The sequence below is a fragment of the Mauremys reevesii genome, linkage group 9, assembly GCF_016161935.1.
Source record: "Mauremys reevesii isolate NIE-2019 linkage group 9, ASM1616193v1, whole genome shotgun sequence".
NCBI lineage: Eukaryota > Metazoa > Chordata > Testudines > Geoemydidae > Mauremys > Mauremys reevesii.
Genome location: NC_052631.1, coordinates 80546109 through 80569219, shown reverse-complemented (window position 1 = coordinate 80569219; position 23111 = coordinate 80546109). Strand labels below are relative to the sequence as shown.

At 45.8% G+C, this 23111-nt stretch overlaps 1 protein-coding gene across 1 annotated transcript in view; it reads left to right on the top strand.

Annotated features, from left to right (window-relative positions):
- The first annotated feature begins 19464 nt into the window (after window positions 1–19464).
- The window catches only part of AR (androgen receptor), a 97626-nt gene continuing 93979 nt past the window's right edge, over window positions 19465–23111 (top strand). The window contains exon 1 of the mRNA XM_039488793.1: window positions 19465–21209. Coding sequence (XP_039344727.1) covers window positions 19984–21209 — 1226 coding nt within the window. The 5' untranslated portion in view covers window positions 19465–19983. The remainder of the gene's footprint in view (window positions 21210–23111) is intronic.

The following is a 23111-nucleotide window of genomic DNA, read 5'->3' as shown; positions in this document are numbered from 1 at the left end:
CCCCTGAAAAGGGTCAATATTCAACTGTTTGCTACTTTAACTGGAGTTACCAAACAGTTTAGTTTAAACACAGCACTGGATTGGTTCAGATTAAAAATACAAGAAGTTTATTAACAACAGAAGATAGGACTTTAGTTGAATTCAAATATCAGGTATTAAAGTCAGAAATGGGTACAAGATAAATAAAGATAGAACAGTTTCTAGTAGTTACAACTTAACAAGCTAGACTTGGTTCAAGGTAAAATCCTTACCACATGTTCCCAGCAACACAGCTGACCAAATTCTCAGGTTCCTTTGTCTTCTTAGATGTGTGTGTGTATGAGAGAGAGATCCCCTGGGGTTTTCTGCCCCTTTCTTTTATAGTCCAGTTAACCTTTGAAGCGGATTCTTCTGAGGGTTACCCCTCAAAGCAAAGTTTATTCAAACAGTAAAGAAGATGACATGAAGTCAGGTCGTGAAGGAGGCTCCAGGTTCTTTCTTCTCACCTGTGTCTGCTGAGATGTAAATTTGCTTTGTCTGCTGCCATCTCCTCTCCCTGCCATTTTAGGATCCTGCTTACTATTTATATGTACATTGAGGTAAACACACATTTCTTTGTTCAGGATATTTCTGACTGGGCAGGGCTGTTTTGATTTTGAACATGTGCTAAGAACATTATATAGTGGGATTTCATAACTTTATAGATACTGTTGCTACACACATTTCACAATGATATTATTGACCAGCAAATTATTAGTTTTCAAATGATACCACACAAGGCTCATTTTGTACAAAGATTATTACAATAGTGTGTCAGGTGTGAATGCAGGGCTGCTTTCAGTCACAGGGTCTCAGTGCAATTCCAAGTGGGAAAGCCTCTTATGACAAAAGCTCTCATTATAACTGGCACTAGCTGACTCCCTTGTGGGCAGCCTCAGCTGAGCAGACAAAGGTTGAATGGCCAATAGAGAATGAACTAATCTCACCTGTAGAGGTGGTTGATCCAGGTCCAGATTGAGGTACATTGGCAGGATGGTGTAACAGAAGCGTGTCCTGGCATTGCCTATTGTGTACCTGTTCTGTGGATAAATAAAAAGCTGCATTTTGTGAGTCTGACAAGCCTGTACCTTTCATCCGGAATTTCCCTTTATAAAATGTTGAAACATCTCCAAACAGTGGCGGAACCAAGATTTTAATCTGTCCTCTAAGGCATATTGAAGGAGAGTGAAACCAACCAAAATGAGGCTAGTGCTGGCAACGTCAATAAAGACAATTTAAAGGAAGTTCTGCTGCTCCTTTGAGTGAATAACAAGCAGTAGCCATACAAACTTCCTCACAGCAATCCTTTCTCCTTCCCTCTGATGTGCTTCACCCCAGACCTAAATGGGTCCCCATGTGACACAATCCTTCAGTCTCTATACTCATTCAGGTTGAAATCCTGGCCCCACTGAAGCAATAGCAAAGTTTCCATTGATTTCAGGGGAGCCGGTATTTCATCCTCAGTCTTTGGTCCCTCCGCTGAGACTGTTCCCCGTGAGTCCAGCTGCTGCTAACAGTTATTATATGGACAACTGTGCTGTCCAGAAACTGAAATAATATAAACCCTATTTTACACAGGTCACAGAAGAGCCATCAGATGGTAAAAAGTATCTGACATTATTACTGGCTTGGACCAGATTTAAACTGGTGACTTAAAAGTGACAGTTTCCATATTCCACTTCTCCAGCATGCAAATAACACAACATTCCACTGAACATGTGACTGCAGCAAGCACATTAAATGACAGAAACGTGGGTTTCATTAAGAGTGAAGGGCCAGTTTGTCTAAAGTGCTCAGCGTCCAACAGCCCCCACTGATAATGAAGTGGCCAAGTTTTCAAAAGTGCTCATCTCATTTTAGATGCCTAAACTGAGCTCTTTTGGAAATCTGGCCTTAAATTGTACAGGAAATAAAATACTTTGACAGTTCTGTGGAGATGACAAAATTAAATTTAAAGGGGAAGAAAAAGAAGACAACGAGAACTTCAAGCTGTTGGAACTATTCCAGGAAAATTCACCAAACACAGCTGCTATGTTTAGTGTTTGGCTAAAGGATGAATATTTGTTTCAAAATGTGCTAATAAAGGAGTTTAAAAGACACAATAATGTTCTGCCTTCCCTCATCACCACCCCAGCTGAAAGACTGTACTTGATCGCTAGGCAACCAGGTAGTTGCCCTGTCTGTAGGTGGTGGGCAAAGGCCCTGTAGCCACTGGGTCTCTCCACACTTCTGGTGTGGGGCAAACTAATAACTGTCAAAGTGCTCTGCCAATGTCAGGCACAGTGAGAGGACCCTGAATCAACTCCCTCTGCTTGTGCGGAAAAAAGTTCTTGTGGGTCACTGAGGAATAAGGCAGAACCCTTCCAGCACCCTACTCCATGGATTTGATCAATGCTCATTGAAGTCAATGCCAAGACTCCCATTGACGACAGTGTGTGTTGGATCAGGCTGTAAGTGGGGAGCTGGGCAAGAAGTGATTGTGAAGCCTCTTCACTTGGCCTGTGAGGAGCCGATGAAAGAGCCCTCAGCCACACAGTGTGGAATAGTGATCAAGAACCTATTGGCATAGTCTGCCCAGTGCTTCAGATGTGATAGGGCTGCAGACAAAGGCTAAGGCTGTGTCTACACAAGGACATTTTTAACAAAGCATTTGCATTGGTGCTACCACCACTTTAGCTGAATTGCTAGCTGCATTGGTGGAATCCTTAATGTAAACCAGTGGTTCTCAAACTAGGGCTGCCGCTTGTCAGGGAAGTGGCGCAGGCTGAGGGATGTGCTGGCCGCCCTTCCAGCAGCTCCCATTGGCCTGGAGCGGTGAACCGTGGCCAGTGGGAGCCACGATCAACCGAACCTGTGGACACAGCAGGTAAACAAACCGGCCCAGCCCGCCAGGGGCTTTCCCTGAACAAGCAGTGGCCCTAGTTTGAGAACCACTGATGTAGACTGGTCTCCACTGGCTCCTGGCATTTTTATTATCTGGTCAATTAAACCTATTCAGGAGCTTTTGCTTCTTCCTTTATTTACTCTTTCAAACCTTAGACTCCATCTCCAGAGCTAGTATAATATATAGAGTAGTAAAAAAGGTAAAAGCCTTGTCTACAGTGCAGGGGCGGCTCTAGGCACCAGCAAACCAAGCTGTTGCCTGGGGCGGCCAAATGTAGGGGGCGGCAGGGTGGGCCGGTGGACCTGCCGCAGTCATGCCTGCGGGAGGTCCACCGGAGCCGCGGACGACCGGACCTGCCGCAGGCATGACTGCGGAGGGGGCGCTCGTCCCGCGGCTCGGCTGGACCTCCCGCAGGCATGACTGCGGCAGCTCAAGCGGAGCCGCCGGACCCGCGAACCGTCCGCAGCCGTGCCCGCGGGAGGTCCGCTGTTCGGAGCCGCGGGAGCTCAACCGGAGCCGCGGGAAGAGGGGACCCACCGCGGGACCGAGGAAGGGCGGCGCAGCACACCGCGCTGCCTGGGGCAGCCTATTTTCTAGAGCCGCCCCTGCTACAGTGAATATGTCTACACTAAGACTAGAAGGTGGTAGACATACCTGCACTAGCTCTGATTGCTAGCATGCTAAAAATAGAAATGTAGCCATGGTGGCATGTGTTATGGGAGGCTAGAGGCCTGAGTATGTACCTAAAGTCTCAGATGGGCTCATCCCCCTTGGTGCTACCACCAGGCAAGGGAAAGAGAGGGTATTTTTACTAAAATTCCCTAGTATACACAGACCGTAGCCTTTTAAGTTCCTACTACCTGCATAGACACAACATTGGGAGAGGGTAGGAGCATACTTGAGAGAGGGACAGCAAGGGAATGTGCAGGCAAATAGCAATTGAATGGAAAAGGAGAGAAAATAAAATAGCCTATAATCTTAAACAGAAGAAAGCAACATACTGAACAACAACAACAACAACAAAGAAGAAGAATAAAACATGAAAAATCTGACTACCTTTAAAGAATTAAAATAGATAAAAATGAAAACATTTTACAACATCCATCGACAGAGGTAAATTTTAAAAGCCACTTCACCCATAAATGGGTGCAACACACTCAGCTCTTACAAGCAGGAGTGGTAAAAGTCCAAGTACCACTAGAAATAGTCCAACTTTTCAAAATCTAAGGGAATCATTAGTTCTGTATAGCACAAGGCAGCCTAGGAATAACTGACTCATTAAAACAAAGAAAAATGCCTGTGATTGGTTAAGCTGTATCTGCACCAGACGGTGTGAGATGTCTGTGCTCTAGATTCTGTTTGAAAACTAGGAATCATTTACATGCACCTTAGGAGGGATTCTTTATTGCACTGTAAAAGGCTTGTTAATCTGAACATTATGGAACATTGGAAAGGAAATTCTTCATCACTTCTGTAGCTGCATCACAAGCAGCTAAGCACTTCACCGTTGAACACTGCATTGGGGGAAGTAATACAACCAGAATAATATTATGATCAGCTGGTTGGTGTGTTGTGTGTACCACGGGCCTCTCCTGGATGGAATCAGAATGGCTAAACTGTGCATCATGAACCCTATTCTAAGAGCAGTTAATGGAGATTCTTCAGCATGAGTGGCAGGGACCTGTTTTGGGAGCAGGCAGCTGGGGATTCTATCCCTGTGAAGTTCCACATAGAATCAGTCTGCAGCACAGAGGTAAAAGTCAAGCTCCAAGTGGACTTAGACTTGTACTTTCACAGAGTACATAGGGCTGAATTTCTTTAAAAAACTGAAGTAGCACCAGTTTATCGTCAGTTACCAGATGGATAATCCTAAATGAAATGTTAATGATCAACCTGAAAATCACCTACTCTGGTTACAAGTAACACTTAGGATGTCCTGAACTGAAAGAAGTTAGCAGAAAAAAAAAAGTCTATTTTCTCTTTTTCCAGTTTCTTCACTAGTTGACATCAGTTTGAAAATAGTCATTTTGGCCCTGATCCAGCCAAGCACTTAAGCATATGCCTAACTTTAAGCACATGAGCATTCCTTGATTTCAGTGGGACTACTCACTTTGCTTTGCTGGATCAGGCCTTTCCGCTTCATGTGATCTGATTCTACAGCCACTGAAGTCTGGCAAAATACCCATTGGTTTCTGTGATTCAGGATCAAAACAATAGACAGTTACTTAGTTCTTCCTTGGGGCTTGGTCATGCTGAAGTCAATGGCAAAATTCCCAGAGACATCAGTGGAGCAGAATTGAGTCCCTGGATATAAACATCGATCAAGGATCTCAAAAGACCCTTCTTTTTTGAAGGATTTACACATGTGCAGTCAGGAAACACTAATTAAACACTAACTACCAGAAACTGGGCTTTAAAAAATATTACATTCACGTTGCCAGCATCCTCTTAAGCTCCAAAACGCTTCATGGGTTCAGAGTCATGAAAAGAGCACAGTAAAATTAGCTTTCTGTGTATTTTGAGTCATATGTACTTAACTGAGAAATAAATATTTACCACTTTCAGTGCAGCAGGCAGCAAGTACAGCTGCGGAAGAGCACGCTGAATTCCCCTTTGCCTCATGTATGATGACACAATTCTCAGTAATGGTGGAGGATGGTGTATGAAGTTGAGGTAAAGTGGTTTAATTTTCATTACCTCTCTGAACTAGCAATGCTATCAGTTAGAAAAATTATGTTTTGTGTATCGAGCAAGCTGGCTATGGAATTGACTGAGGACAAAGAAATATGAAATATCCTGATAACATTTCTGATATGCTCATTTTTCCAACCATTACCACTTTAACATAGCAGTAAATGGCAAAATCTTGTACTTACAGCACAAGACTGGAGTCAGGAGATGTAGATTCTAATCCCTGCTTTGCTATGTGATCTTTAGTGAGTCACATTACCACTCTGTGCTTCAGTTTCCCCAGCTGAAAAAATGGGAATAATAATACTTCCCTGCCTCACAGAGCTGTTGCGAGGTTTAATTAAATAATTTACGTAAAAATCTTTAAGATCTTTGCATGGAAGGTTGCTATAGAAAAGCAAAGAATATGTGTTTTTGACTGTATTTTAATTAATGAATTGAGATAGCTGAAAAATGAATTGCAAATCTGAAACATCCTTTAGTATGTCTTTCCATTTTTATAATGTCATTACTTTCTGCATTATCTCTGGAATGTGTACGTCATTCAAAATACGTGGCTTTTAAAATGTTTGAGATATGCCTTCCTGAACTATTTAGAGACTATTTTAACATTTGATAATTCCTCTGCAATCCTGTTAATCAAATGGAATCTTTAATTGTATAAGAGGTAAGGAATTTGGGGTTTGATACTGTGTGCATGGAAATCAACAGGAATATTTCTGTTGACTTCAATGGGCTTTGAAACAGGCCATTGATCAATTAAGGGAAAATTGTGACTTTGCTAGAAGTCCCATGTATGGAGCACTGCATCCCAGGAGTGGACCAGGAAGCCAACTGAGACAGTCTGCCTCCTGTTTTCTGCCCCTGTGCTCTGTGGATGGGTGTACCCTGTGAGCCAGTCGGCGTGACAGTGACAGTGTTATGGCTCCACCCACTTCCTGCCCCTGACTGCTCATTTTCTCTCTCTCTCTCACATACACACACACATAAACACACACACACCTGTGCAGGAAGGAGAGTAGTGGCTCTGACAATAAGGTGGCCCTTATTGCATAATGACAGAAAGAAGATGCAATATTGATGTAAAAAATACATGAAAAGGAGATCAGAGTTGGTCAGCTTAATAAACCTGCGGATTCTTGTGAAATGAGCTTGGAGCTCCAGTCCAGTTCCTTCAGGTGACCACCATGGCGGCTAACACTGATGGAAATTCTTGATGGCCGTAGGGCTGATTGGAAAAATCTCAAAACATTAAAAGTTTTGATGAAAATTACAAAAAAAAAAAATCCACAGAATTTCAAACTGGTAAAAAATCAGCTTTGATTTAAAAATGTCAGCACAATCTTTCTTAGAATTATTTCCCCACTTTTTGACCAGCTGGGCCATTCAGTCCTTGGCCTTGGTGCAAAGACAGCCAATGGTCCAGCAAGACTGAACTATCCTGCAATGTGCAGAAACTGTTCCCTGTAAGACAGGGTTGACATATATTGGTGAGAGCATATAGGAAAGCTTGTGCTGTGCCTGCCAGTGCTAAACGTGCTCTCTGGATAAACACAGGACTTTGTTCTCCATAGCTATCAATACGATGCTTTATACCAGCTTTAAATCTACACAGAAATATGAAAAACCAATGAACCAATCTTGATATTTTTAAGTTTCACCTTAAGAATTTCAGAAGTGTATTTTAAAAAAAAAGAATCTGGGGCCAAATCCTGATTACTTTACTCAGACAAATGGCCCCATTCCTTTTAGTAGGACTATTGATTTCAGTTGGTAAATTTCAGTGAGTGTGTACACCTTGATTTCAGTACATAAATGCACCATTAAGGGGAGAATGCTTTAGCTCCCTTCCCGCAGGATTCAGTTTAAAACAAAAACAACAATCACTGGTTTACTTCTCATCCCACTTAGGGTATGTGGGCTTCTTAGTGTGGGTAGATACTCATGCTAGCGCTCCTCAAGTTAGCATGCTAAATATAGTTGTATAGCTGTGGCGGCGTGAGCCACATCTCAAGCTAGCCACCTGAGCGCTGTCGTGCCCAACCACTTGGGTACATACTCAGGCTGCCAACCCATGCCACTGTGGCCACGCTGCTGTTTTTAGTGCACTAGCACTAGCTAGCATGTCTACCTACCTGCACTTAGACCCATATCAGTGCAGGCCTCCCATGCTCTATTTGTCTTGTTTGTGCAGTGAGGGCCAGCCAGACTCAAAATCAATGGGATTCTTTCCACTGATTTCAGTGGGCTTTGCATCATATCCTAAGCTCCCAGCCCAGTAAAGCATATAAGCAATTGACTTCAATTCACCTGCTTAAAGTCAATCACATGCATATCTGATTTGCTGTTTCAGGTTCTAAGTGAGGGGAATATGGAAACTTTGATTTTGTTCTTTTTTATTTATTTACAGCAATCATCAGTTACTGGAATCCCCAAAATAAAATCTAAAATGTGAAAAGGCAGGCAGATTTTAAGGGTTAACCGCAGTGACAAAGCTTATAATATACACCCAAGCTTTGCAAGGGTTTCTGCATCAGTTTTTTTACGGGTGAGTGTAGCACTTTAATATGAAATAGGCAGGCAAAATCTGTCCAGAACAGTTGGATTTCAATGAGATGTTGGAATGACATTGCAATTGTATGCAGTAATATTTATTGTCTGTGGTAAGCCTGTCAAATGCAAAAAGTCTGATAATTTTCTATGGCATTTGCATTCGAGAGCCAATAACCAACAGGAATGTATTGTCTATCATCCTTTAGCCCAGACAAAATAGGTTTTTTGGTTTTTTTATTTTAATATCTATCTCCCTATGGTATTTACATATCACACATCACTGACAGCCAGATTTTAATACCCCTGCTCTCACTCAATCACAAGGGGGTCCCTTGGAAGAAATGGGATTGCTTGTGGAGTGAGGTACTACTCAGTGTGAGTAAGGGTATCAGAATCTGGCCCTATAGTATTTAGGTGCTAAGATTCCTCTACTAAATCACATTCTACCAGGGACAAATCATATAAACAAAGTTAACCTAGTGGGGTAATGAATCTTATTTGATAGGACAAGAAAGGGTGTCCCAAATAATTTTAGTGTAGACACTAAAGCACTATAATTTGCTATCAGTATAAATAAGGACACAAACTGTTGCTAGGCGGTGTCACGGAGTTGGGGGAGACAAGACCCTGCACCCCCGGCTTCCTGCAATTCACCATCACTCTCAGCCAGCCAGTAAAACAGAAGGTTTGTTTAGATGACAGGGACACAGTCCAAGACAGGTCTTGCAGGTACAGACAACAAGACCCCCTCAGTCAGGTCCATCTTGGAGTGCCAGGGGAGGCCAGGAGCATGGGTGGCAAGTTTGTAGAAATTTTGGTGGTGCCCAGAACCCACCCCCAACTCCACCCCCCCCCAAACTCCACCCCCACCTGCCTAAGGCTCTGGGAGGGGGCTCGGCGGGGGAGGTCTGGGATGCAGATCCTGGGCTGGGGATTAGGGTGCAGGAGAGGTGCAGGATGCAGGCTTTGGGATGGAGTTTGGGTGCTGGGTGCAGGCTCTGGGCTGGGGCAGGGGGTGGGTGTGCAGGAGGGGGTGAAGGGTGCAGGCTTTGGGACAGAGTTTGGGGTTGGGAAGGGGTGTGTGGGAAGGGGGAGGGAGTGCACCTTCTGGGGAGGGAGTTTGGGGATAGGAGGGAGTACAGGGATGAGGGCTCTGGCTGGTGCTGAGGTGTTCATGATGCAGGAGGGGGCTCAGGGCAGAGGGCTGGGGTGTGGGGTGAGGGCTGTGGGGCTGAGGATGAGGGGTTCATGATGTGGGGGGGCTCAGGGCTGGGGCAGAGGATTAGGGTGCGAGGGGATGAGGTTTCTGGCTGGGGATGAGGGGTTCATGCTGCGGTGGGAGGCTCAGGACTGGGGCAGAGGATTAGGGTGCAGAGGATGAGGGTTGGGGCTGAGGATGAGGGGTTCATGCTGCGGGGGGGCTCAGGGTTGAGGCTGAGAATTAGGGTGCAGGGGGATGAGGGGTTCATGATTCAGGGGTGCTCAGGGCTGGGGATGAGGATTAGGGTGCGGGGAGATGAGGGATCTGGCTGGGGCGGAGGGTTTGGGGCATTGGAGAGGCTCAGGGTAAGGGCAGCCTGCCTTGCCATTAGTGGAGGGCAGGCACTAGGACCCTGGGGCAGCAGACAGCCTTTCTGCCGCGAGCCGATTTCCAGCAGCACAGAGCAGGCAGGGGAGAGGCACGGCTGCTTTTTGTCAGGCAGGGACGCGGTGGGGGGGGGGTGGCAGGCGGGGGCTGGGACCTGCTCCAGGCAGGGACGCGGCGGGGCAGGGAGGTCCGCGGGGGCCAGGGCCCGATCCAGGCAGGGCCGGGGGAGAGATCCAGCTCCAAATATTGCTGGAGCAGGGCACCCGGCCCTGAATATTCCTGGAGCCCGGGCACCGCAGGTGTATATAACCTGCCGCCAATGGCCAGGAGGTCTGTCTGGTCTCCCCTCCATTTCCCCAGCCAGCTCCAAACTGAAACTCTCCAGCCCCTCTTCTCCCTTTGTCTCTTTCCTGGGCCAAGAGGCCACCTGATCTCTTTGTTCTCCAACACCTTCAGTTGGCACCTTTGCAGGGGAGGGGCCCAGGCTATCTGTTGCCAGGCGACAGGGTGTCAGCCATTCTCTGTGCAGTCCCTTGCACACCTCTGCCCTCTAGGGCTCTGCAACAATCGCACACCCTTATCCCACCACCTAGATACTTAAGAAATGCATAGGGGAAACTGAGGATCCCACATAGTATTTAGAGAAAACATTAAGAACATTCCCACTTCGTCACAGGCAGCAACACCCAGACTTATTTAACCTGGTAGATTATTGTGTAAAATCTAAGTGCTGTGGGCCAGACCAGGCTCTGTCATCCACTACGTTTCTTTGGAAGTGGGTGCTGTTGTAGTTTCCCTGATCACTGGTTTAAACTATGTTTAGTCTTAAAGTAAATCTCTCCAAGTTACATATGACAGTACTCAGGGAACAAAGAAACCATCCTGAGCTTGCAAAACTGCATCGGCAAAAGCAAGCTGAGTTCTACTCATCTAGCAATGTACGTTTACTGCAACCATCACCACTGTATCTGTGCACCTAACAATTTTATTACAAGTGAACACAAGAAGATCTCTGTGTTTCTCTCTCTTTCCCCATTCTGCAGGTAGTTATGAAAGGCCAGTGCATCTTTGATCTTGTTGGAAATGAGCAATTGTTACATTCTTCTCACTATCACTTAAATTAATAAATAGCAGTTAGAAATGATTGGTCTGTTAGCCCAGGAATTTTAGAACTGCAGGGGTAACTTAACTGTTTCTCCTTAGGCAGTGCCGGGAATAAATCAATGGGCACACAGCAATTCCATCTGATGAAAGATTAATGCAAGTAAGCATGCTTTATCCAGAACTGAAGTTGATTAGATTTAAGCAAACAAAGACATAAGAAATAGGTTTAGAACATTCCAAATGTTTACCTAAAATTTTGAACGATATTGAGTAATTAGCAGCAGATATACAGTGGCCAGTAGCTCACGCCCCAGGGAGAAAAGGTGTCAGAAAAAATGTCTCACAAGATGGCTTCAGAGGAATGCTTTAAAGTACACTATATTAGCTAATTTTTATAACTAACTTTTACAAAACACATAGGTTAGAGAGACTCCTATTAAAATATTACTTTTTAAATTTTTAACAAAATATTTATTAACAAACACTTTAAACAATTTTAATAATACTTTTATATTAAAGGCTCTTAAATTTAAGGTTTTTGGTTACTTAACTTTTTTAGTTTTAGTTGTTGACTTGTTTTATTTTAATTAGCAGAAACTGCCAGCTAGTTTTGACCTTGCCTCTAAAAGCCGGCTTTCAAATTAATCCTATCCTATCCTATTCTATTTTATTAATTCATGGTGGCTGAATGCACATAATATGGTTGTAATTAGTTTGATCACATTCTGGGGTACATATACCCCTGAAATCCAAGGCAACAGGTCATACTGGCCGATACCTGGGGACAGGTATCTCTCTCTTTCCCTTGCTATTGACAGTTCCTCCTAGCTGTTGAACACACCTGCTCTCTAGAGCTCCCTCCAGAGGTTGAAATAAACCACCACTAGTTACAAAGCAATTAAAAGTAGCCACTTTAGCAACTGTAACAAATACCAAAATACTGTATTACTTACTTTACAAGGGTTCAAAGTGGTGGAAGAAGGGAATAAGAGCTGTAAAGTTTTCAACCCAAAGGGTCTGTTCTTGTCTTTACTGAAGACAATGGCAAATGCCCGATTGACTTTATTGATTCAGGACAGTGATTTCCCTCCGCCCCCCCTCCCCAAATTTCCCCAACCCTCCCCCCCCACCAGTTTTGTAAACTAGTTACATGCCAATTTAGTGACTGTTTGGAAATCTGAATTGAAACTGAAACATTAATACACACTTAAAAGCATATACAGTGTATGATAAAATATGTGTAACTGAAAAAGTATAATAGACTTTAAAAGTATGAACATAGACTAGCTTCCTTATACAGCTGTTGTATTTTATGACAATGTCAGTGCATTCATTTCGGTGATGTTGGCAAACCTAATAATTCCAAATGATGATTTATAAGCAAAATCTAAATGAGCTCTCCCTGACAGCTAGTGATGAGCTGGGGCTGGGGAAAAAGGCTTCAGGACCAGATTGTATTTACATTCACAACTAATCTACCTAGGTATCCTGCAAACTGAGCTGTGTTGCCCAAGTGATAGATTTTGGCTGGGGTTGGGTTACAAATCACTTGAATGCGGGGGGGGGGGGGATGAAATGTTGTTGTTCTTATTGTATGAGTAAAGGTCGGTAGAACTACAGATAATCAGGTCTAAGTGCTTAGTCCTGTGTGGGGACAGTGTTTCTGTGGAAGAGATGGCCCAGACTGCACTAGCAGCAAGGTTCTCCCACTGAGAGCTCAGCGGAAATCACTGAGAACTGGGTGGAACCTCAAGAGACCAAGTCGCAGAGGTCACAGTGACAGGTGGCCGCAGAAGGTGGCTATTTTGTCTGGGCTAAAGGATGATAGACAATACATTCCTGTTGGTTATTGGCTCTTGAATGCAAATGCCATAGAAAATTATCAGACTTTTTCAATTTGACAGTCTTACCACAGACAATAAATATTACTGCGCAGGGCCATTGGCAACAGAGTGGTGGAGTGAACAGTGGCACAATGAACAGCAGTGGCCAGAGTGAACAGTGAGCATCTGGAGGAATGAGCAAGGTGCCTTCTTGCCCCCCACCTGGGAGGTGTACTCACGTGAAAGCACCTCTGAACTCTGAGTCTCCACTGACCAAGGACAACACCAATGAGTGGGGTGCGGTAGAGGGAAAAATGAGGGGCACGTTAAATAAACATTTGTTTGTTGGACTATATTTTAGTGACTTTGCTCCAGAATGCTAGATTTGTGACTGGGAATGGAAACTTATATAAATATGTTTCCTAGTAGGCCAAGATTTTTGAAATGCATTATTTGCCAAGGTTGTTATCTCACATCATTGCTATCTTGAGAGGTCATTATGTTGGGGAGTTTCTGTACTAAACATTTTTATTATTATAATTAATTTTTACATAAGAATGGTCATACAAGGTCAGACCAATGGTCCATATAGCCCAGTATCCTGTCTTCCGACAGTGGTCAAGGCCAGGTGCTTCAGAGGGAATGAACAGAACAATTAATCATCAAGTGATCCATCCCCTTTGCCCATTCCCAGCTTCTGGCAAACAGGCTAGGGACACTCAGAGCATGGTGTTGCATCCCTCCCCATCCTGGCTAATAGCCACTGATGGACCTGTTCTCCAGGAATTTATCTAGTTATTTTTTTAATCCTGTTATAGTTTTGATATATCTACATCCAACCAACCCGAAGCACAAATACAGCTACCTACTGAAGAAACAGTGTCTCCAAAACCTAAAGGCAGTTCCCGATGTTTGTCGGTCAAAGTGTTCCCATTTATTGAAGTTACAAAAGATGGCTACTGGTGCACCTCTTGCCAAAAAGCTTACGAAGAAGGAAAGCTTCCCAATGCTATAATTGGTAAAAGTGGAGGAGCTTGGTTTGTCAAACCAATCAGCAAAGCCAATGCTGACAAACTATGTGAAAAAGCTGCAAAACACCAGGCCTCTGGAGTGCATCAACATGCAGAAAGCCTTATAAACCCACTTTCAAAGGCAATTTTAGAAGTACTTAATGAGGCTGTTAAGAATGCTGGAGACACAACACAGTTCATGCGAACAAACATGGCTGTGGCATCCTACTTTCTATTTAAGCAAGAGATACCACACACTACAAACTGGAGGCCAATGTTAAGTGCATTGTCACTTGTTCATCCTGAAGTTGAACACTGATTCCGAACAAGACCTGCAAATGCTCACTATCTTTCTGCAAGAAACTCAACTGACTGGCTAGAAGCATGTGGTGCAACAGTGAAAGACTCATCAGTTGAAAAAGTGAAGAACTCTCTCACCACATTCAAAAAATTTGCATACATGGCTGATGAATGCACCGATGCAAATGGGCATCAAGTATTAAGTCATTGTGTACATTATCCTGATGTCAGGGGTAGGCCAGTAGATGCATTTCTAGATGTTCAAGTTATAGAAGACACACTGGCTGCATCTGTGACAACCCACATCTTAGAAGAGTTAAATGCTTGTCAATTGGAGCCCAAACAGATGGCTGCTTGTGCATTTGATGGAGCTGCAAACTTCTCTGGAAGACATGGTGGAGTATAAGCTTTGCTCAGAGAAAAGTGTAACCCTAATCTCTCCTATACACACTGCAGAGGCTGTCTACTCCAACTAGCACTAGTACGAGCTGCAGAATCTTCAAAAGACATTTTAAAAGCTATAAATGTAATGTCTTCAATATATTATTTTTTCAGCAAGAATCCAAAAAGACTGAATATCTTGGAAAATATAGAAGATACACTGGGACTGAAGTCCAAATTAGTCCAACCTGGGAAAACCCGCTGGCTTTCTCATGAGCGATCTTTGGCTGTTGTCTTAAAATTACTCCAGCCGTTATTACTGGCTTTGGAAAGTATCTACCAAGATGAGATGGCGCTAAGTAGTGAGGCTGGTAGATTACTTTTGCTACTACATTCAGAGAAGACCACTGCCATTTTCTCTCTCGTAAGTCTACTGTTGAAACCACTTGGGTCATTAAACAATGCCATCCAGGCATCTGCTACAACAGTAGTAGATCTTTGTCCAGCAATAGAAGCTACATTTGGATCAACCAGAGAGCTATCCATTGAAAAAGTACTGGAAGAAGCAAAGACTTCAGTAAGTAAGTTGACTAATTAAGGCATTTATATTGAATCCTTAAGTGAAGAAGACAAGAAGTGGTGTTAAGACAACTGAAAAAGTTCACAGACTTGATTCTTAAAAATCTACAACAGCGACTTCTAGATTCTACTCAACCTCTATGTAGCTTTTACAGATGCCTGTCCTATAAAACACCAATAGTTGAGTGGAGTGAGGCACTACCAGCAGTGGGGCTGCCATGTGATCAGGACAGAATAGAGAATTTGAACACAGAGTGGAATATCATATGACGAATGAATGAAGATTTGACTTCAACTTCTTTTTTATCATCACTAGTGGCTTAGACCCGATCTTTGTGCTATGTTTCCTGGGATGAAAGAAGTAGGAATTCATCTCTTGCTACTCCCAGACACAACAGCTACAGTTCAGCATTCTTTTTCATCATAGAATAGAATTTTGTGTTCTGAAAGAAGTCACCTTCTTCCTGATCATGTGAATGAACTAATGAGCATATCAGTTGAAGGAATGAAAGTACTGGACACATGAGAAGCCACCAAAGATGAACACATTGCATTCAAGAAGTTTCATTAACAGAGCTGTGCAAAATTATCACAAGAAACCAAGATGGATGTAGATGTCATGCTTCACAGAAGGCTTGAGTAGCCAACTTTAATTTGTGTGATGATTTTAAAACATGAGTTAAATCTAATAAAATGATCATGAAACATTTTTCAGTTTTCACTATGGTGCCATACGGCCTACCTTAACCCTCACAGTCTCACCCCTCATCGGCCCTGACACACACACCCTGTAAATTCAAACACCTCCCCCCGCCCCATTTCAATTCCTGGGGAAACCATTGATTCAGGATCCAGTCATAGGATTTGATAGCTAGAGTGGAATAAAATAGAAGAGATTTCCCATGACAAAGCAATTAACAAGAAACAAAGGTTCAGTTCTTAGATATCATCTCAGCATCAATTATACATCCATCTCAAAGGCAGCCTCATCTCCAGACCCTGCAGCAATTTTAGCTAAATATTTCCTTTCTGTTCTAGTATTGACTTTTGTTAAATTGCAAGAATTTAAAGAGTTGGGTGTTAATCTGAAGCTTGATAATTTATAGAAGGAAGTAACAAGCTTGCATGGCTGCTACCCAATTAAAATTCCATTAAAAATAAAACACAACAAAAGCAACACCCTTGGGAAATTGAGGCCAACTTTGATTTAGATTTGTATATAATAGGGGTTTAAAGGGTTACAATATTGTTACTATAAATACTGTCATGTTTTGTTTGCTTAAAAATAGTTAAAACTTCTCATTTTGTCGTAAACACATCACTGCCAACCACAAATGTCAAAAAATCATGAGTCAAGCCCCCAAATATAATTAGAATGATGCTAAAATTAAGTGAAATACAATAATTTGGGGTCTTCTAATTTGCCTTCTGCTTTTCAGCATTTAGGATTCACTGGGGACACATTTTTCAAAGTTTTCTCTGCAGCTATGAAGGCCAGAAACTTGTTTTGTAATGAAAGCGGAAATTCTCATATATTCTAGCAATTGTAGCTTCAAAAATACCATTTATCATGAGACTTCATCATACAAAAACGACACTGTTGTTCATCATCTAGTATGTTAACGGGGAAGGGAATTAGATTTACTTTTCTTTTTTTAATCTAGTGGTGCTTTTTAACTTTTTTAAAACGTTTCCCTTCCCCCCCCCTTCAGTATTCCTGCCTCCATTGCCTGTCTCCCCTCTGCTCAGCTAGTGGTTGCTCTTTGGAGCTAGTGAAGCTTTCAAGTTGCTTACCCCTCAGCACTTTGGCCAGAGACCAACAGGAGTTGGAGGGCAGAATGATTGAGTTTCAAAATCCACCGGAGAAATGATGAGATAGGTGAGAAAACATTTATATTTAAGGGATAGCGGCAGCCCACGCTAGAGAGAGTGCGGATCCAAAATGGGAGTTGTCCAGATGTAATCAGTATAGAAAGGATTGTGGGGCGGGAGGGGCGTAATGACATAACGAAAAGAAAATCAATATAAACAAGGAGCAATCACCCGTCCCGGCCCTTCATCACCCGATGCACCAGGAGGCACAACATTATGTCCCTCCTCACCCTTCCCCAAGTATTTATGTTTGATGCTTCCCTGAAATCAGTGTGTTGTGTAGCATCCGTGGGATTGTTCACAGCCAGCCGCTGGTGCCTGCCTAGAATGCAGCAGGCCATGAAAAGACTCCGCGTATGGATGCCAGAACCTGGCCTTTGACTGGGAAATCTGACACGTGGACAGCTGCCGGTCTTCTGATCGAAGTGTAGAAAAGCAGGGCAGTAAAAGTATGTATTTAAGCCAGTGGTGGACAACCTGCTGCCCGCCCAAGTCGCTAGACAGTTTGTTGACACTGACCGCCCGCAGGCACTGCCAGCATGTCCCTGCATGTAGGTGAGGGAGATACTGAGGGCGCAGAAAGCACATCGCCAACTCTCATGTGTATCTATTTTATGGTTACCCTCTATTGCTTGTAAATATGCTTTTAAAAATCTGAACGTGATTCTTCCCTGACCGATTCTCTCCCCCCCCCCCCCAATTTGGCATGTATTGTTACCTGTCACTCCGCTCCCTGTGTCTCTGAAGGAGCTGAAATTAACAATGACCCTTTTTGCGTAGCTTCACTGAACACCTTTCAGTTATCATGTCATCAGGGAGATGCACAACGTCAGGCCTGGTGCTTACAGGGAAACCAGCTACTCGTGACCTGAAACCAGAGGCGCAAACATTCGTTCTTGTGGGGCCCACACAAATAGTGGTTATTGTTGGGGGGGGGGGCATGTACAGACTAGTGGATTATAAAAGACATGCTTATTGCCTGGACCAAAGTATCCCTTCCATTTTCAGATGATGGCAAGACAACTTCTTTGCTACTGTCTATCTGTATGATACTCAGCTTTCTTAGCTGTAAATCGAAACGTGTGTAGATTCACCCGGTAGAAAGGCAACTTAATTATTATGGCTGGTGGGAAAATTTCAGTGAAAATAAATCTTCAGTGAAAAACGAAAATGAGGATTTTCATGAACATGCCTCCCCCACCCCACCCCGCTTTCCATCTAGCTCAGCTAATTATTACCTTAAGGGGTGGGGTCACGCAGATCAGAGAAAAGGAGCTAATCCGCGGTGGGTATGCGAAATGTATCAGGATGAGGATTTGCTGCAGGCTGGAGCTTGCACGCTATTTACGTGCTTGTGGTTCTTCCCCATGCCCTGGAAATAAGGCCTCTTCTTCTAACAGCTTTTCTAATACACTGCTGACAGGAGAATGCATTTGTCTACATGCTAGAAAGCGTGGAAACTGCATTTATGTTTTATATGTAATTGGGCATGATTACTGGACGAGCCAGTGTAGTGTACACGCAAATCTCTGAGGCGATGTAAACATAGGTGCTTCTGTACGGGTATCTATGTGTGTGCATCTCATGTACTGTAATTTCATGCACTTTTGTACCTAGCATACGCGCTCCATTTATTCTAAATTGCACAGCCCTATTCTCTCTCTCTCTCGGTGTATGTATACATGTGTATGTACACACACACACATATGATTGTTCATAGGTATTGCGCATGTGATTTAGTATGTGCGATGCATTTATGCTGTGTGAGCCTATGACTGCGTGTATTTGCAGTTGTGTGCTTTCGTGTATGCGTGTGCAATGAGCGCGCCCTGTGTATGAATGTGTATGATGCAGGCACGTGTACTTTAGTGTGAGTGTGTGTGCACAATGCAAGAGCCCTCCTGCTAAAGCCTAAAGGCGAGCCTCAGTCTATAGATATATGTACGTGGCACACGCTCGCACCAGCATGGTAAAGTACCGCTGGGTGATCTCGGTGGGTTTTATTACGAGCCTCTTTTGATTGACGCCCCTCCTGCTTCTCTTCAGCCCGGAGGTCTCTGCCAATTCCGCTCCACACCCGCCGGCTCTGCTGGCTGAGGAGCCAGACAGAGAGCAGCGGGACGGATTCGAGTAAGCAAAAGTCCCAGCACCAGTCCGGTGTGCAGCACTCGCTGCTGATCGCTCGGACTCCGCGGCGCACGCAGCTCTTCCCACAGCCCCGGGAAAAGGCTCTGCAGGAGCAGCGCGCCCCGGCGGGGCTGAGCAGCAGCTCAGCTACTGGGCGAAGAAGAAACCAGCCCAAGTTGCAGCAAAGAGCCCCGGGAGCCATCTGCTGCGCGCGGAGCCTGCTGCGAGGGATTGCTCGGGGAGACGCGCTTTCCCTTTCCCCGGGACTTGTTGCTTCACCCGAGAGCTAGCTCTGCGGCGGCCCTTTGAAGCCCGGACGATTTGGGCTCTGGGCTGCTAACAGCCTCTCCGAATTCGCTGCCCCCCTCCCCGCCGCCGATCCTGGTGCAGCCTCGCTGGGACGCCGTGTAAATATTTTTGCAGCCGTGAGACGCTTTGTAGGCTGTGATCCAGCTGAGCGCTAAGCAGCGCCCGCAGACTTCGGGGGAAGAAGGAGGTCAAGGGCCGCTCGGGACTGGAGCTGCGGCTGTGACCTGTGTGTGTGTGTGTGTGTGTGTGTGTGTGTTTGGTGGCTATTTGTCTTTAACCTCAGGTCACCCTGTTTGCTCGGCTGCGTCCCCTCCTTCTGGCTGAGAGGAGAGACGTCAACTGCAGCCGCAGCAGCGTTTTGTAAAAAGGCGCCGCGCTCCTCCCTGCTAAAAGTTACCGGCTTAATTATTGCAAAGCCCCGGGACCTGCTTTGCGGCGTAGGCCGGTCTCCCCTCCCCCCACTCTCCTGCCTCTCTCCAGGACACAGATCAAAAGAGTAAAGATCGGCCCCCAGCTCCACCGGTCGGAAGGGTCCTGTCCCTAGTGCCAGGGTTTCCCTCTCCACCCCCAGCGAGCGTGTGGTGCCCGCAGCGAGCAGGAAAGGATGGGATTCGCTGGCCAGAGCCCGTGCTAGACCCGAGCCAGCGAGCTGCCCGAGAGGGGACAGGACCGCAAAAGGCTCGTTCTCCGCTCGCCCTCGATCCCAGCGCTGCCGGCGGACTGCCCCGCGGGCCCGCTCCGGGCATGGAGGTGCAAGTCGGGCTTGGCAGCATGTATGCCCGGCCGGCGGGCAAGACGTTCCGGGGAGCGTTCCAGAGCCTGTTCCAGAGCGTCCGCGAGGTGTTCCAGAGCCCGGGCGCTGGCCCGCCGAGAGAGGAGCCGGGCCCCAGCCCCCAACCTTCCTCCTCCGCCCAGTGCCAAGCCGGTGCCCGCCTGCAGCAGCAGAGCCCCCGGCAGCAGCAGCCGGGCTCCCCCGCCTACCTGGCTCTGGAGGAGCAGCCCCAGGGCCAGTGCGCCCCGGCGGCCAAGGGGCTGCAGCCTGAGGACGGGGGCCCGGCTGTCACCCCCTCCTCGACCCTGTCCCTGATGGGCTCCGCTTTCCAGGGCTGTTCCGGGGACCTCAAGGACATCCTGGGCGAAGCGGGCGCCCTGCAGCTCCTGCAGCCGGAGGCCCAGGCCCGGGGCAGCCGCGGCGAGGTGGCTGGGGCCAAGGAGGACTTCCTGGGGGACAGCGCCAAGGAGCTGTGCAAAGCCGTGTCCGCCTCCATGGGCCTGGGGGTGGAAGCGCTGGAGGCGCCCGGCGAGCTCCTGCTCCGGGAGGATTGCATGTTCGCCCTGCCCGGCGGGCACTCCCGGGCTGCAGCGGGCGCCCAGCTCCGGGACTGCAAGAACCCGGCGGGGGCTGCGCTCCTGGAAGAGTCGGGCACCAGCCCGGCCTCCTTCAAAGGGCACTCAGCCGCGGGCAGCGGCCCCGGGCCGGGCGAGAACGTCCTGGCCATAGACGTGCCCCACAGCCTGTCCCTGTACAAGGGCTCCCCGGGCCTGGAGGAGCCCGCTGCTTTCCAGGGGCGCGATTACTACAACTTCCAGCTGGCGCTCGCCCCCCACGCCCGCATCAAGCTGGAGAACCCCCTGGACTACGGGCCCGGCACCTCCTGGGCTGCCCAGTGCAGGTACGGGGGGGACATGGCCAGCCTGGCGCCCCATTGCCCTGCCTCGGCCCCAGCCTGGCACTCCTTCTTCGCAGAGGAGGGGCAGCTCTACGGCCCATGTGCAGAGGCAGCTGCTGGCCCTTTCGGCTGCGGGCGAAGCCAGGGGCCACCGGGGCAAGAAGTAAGCGACTTCCCATCCGACGTGTGGTACCCAGGAGGGATGGTGGGCAGGATGCCCTATGCTGCTGCCCCCGGTTGCATCAAGAGCGAACTCACCCCTTGGATGGAGGGCTATGCCGGGACCTTTGGGGAAATGCGGTGAGTACCCAGATTCACTTGCAGACGAGGGACCCCCTCTGCCCTGCCCAAAACTACCTTGTGCATGAGGAAGCCCGTACTAAACACCAGTGAATATAGGTTACTGTGACAGCAGCAAGCAGACTGTCCCAAAGGGCACTGCTGGGGGAATAGACAGCACGCAAGTGCAAATAATATACTAGGTGCCCTGGCTATTTAAGCAAGAAGTTACTTATAAAAGTTAGTGGACATTTTTCTCCCTGCATTTGTGAAGTGCTGATTCCCTCTAAAAAGCCCAGAGCAAGTTCTTAGGAGAGAGGGCTCCAGCTGTTCAGTCTGAATTATGAAGTGGATTCAGATAATCGAGCACAAAGTATATGGAAGGGGTTTGCTCTTTAAAAGGTGATGGTTCGCATTCAGTGCTTACTCTAGATCATAACAACTCATAATCTCAGTACACAATTTGATTTGGCTGCCTACATGGAGTAATAGCTTTGTGGTTTTGTTTTGGTTTTACTCTAATTAATATTATAGCACTGCTCCTTGTGACTCATTAGGGGAGATAGTACCTGCATTGCTGTTCTGAAAATCACTACACCATAAGATGATATAACTATCCATATTTCTTGTATTACTTACTTTTAAATTAGTTATGTATCTGTTTCCAGAGCACTAACAGGCTGGCACCCAGGTCAGTGCATTTTTAGTATAGAACCCTATTGAATGTCAGACTAAAAAAATCTCTGATCACTGGTCTTCTTTCTGAGTAGAACCCGAGACTAATCACAGCACTGGAAGAAGTTAAACTAAGTGAATTTGCTCTCGTAATAATACTTCCTTCAGATTTAAGCTCTGTGCTTTTAATGTAGTTAGAGGTGCAGTTACTTAAGATTGCATGCGAGAGTAGTCTGTGTCCTCTGGGGAGCCTCTTTAAACAAACAGAAGAAATCTGAAGGGAGTTTTACTGTATTTTACACGAAGGAATTCACCGAGAGTAGTTCCCCCTGATCGTCTCACTAGCTCCGTTAAATCTAGCCCAAAGTAGGAAGTAAACCACTCTGCCTGAAGTAGATCAAAATAACACTGAAGCCGTGGGCACCTCAATGCATTGTTAGTTATGGCAAAAAAATTCAGTACCTGACGCTATCACTACAATTAGGGATATAAACCAATGGTGCCTGGAAGGCTGAGGGACTAATAATGGGCTATGCTGCCTTTTTACATCTCAATGGCCAGTTCAAATCTAACTCTGGTCACTTAGTGTTGGAGACACTGTGTAAAATGAGTTGGTGATCTCAGTCCAAGTACTCACTGACAGGTTTCAAATGGGCAAGTCAAGCTGGTAGGTAATCTTTTTGGATCAGCATTTTGCAGAAGACGCATACTTGTCTCTGCTTGTGCTGTACCTGTTTTGTTGATAAAACGCTTCATTTTCTTGGGCAATACAGCAGCTATCGTGAGCACTACATATATCAAAATGTTTTAAATAAAAATAAGGATGTGACAAAAATGGGGAAAAGCGAGGGAATGTTAACATGAGTCTGACTTGCACAGATAGTGCCAATAGGGTGAGTTAAGTACAGAGTATTCTTTGAGAGCGTGGTGCAGCCCCCACCAAAGTCAGTGCAAAGTAACTGGAGCTGAATGAGGGCCTTAAATTTTTACTTGTCATAGCTTTTGCCAGTTGATGGAGTGACTTTGAAGTCATGGGGCCCACTCCTGCTGACTTCTTACTCAACATGTGTTGTCCTTGCTCACAATATAACCACACATGGCACGTGATTAAAGAATAGTCGCATGAAGGTATACGGGCTTGGGTCAGGGTTTTTTTAAATGTAATTACTTCAGGTAATATTCCTCAGAACCATATAGTATGTGTAATTATTTAAATTGCATCTGACCGTGAATGACACTAATGGGACT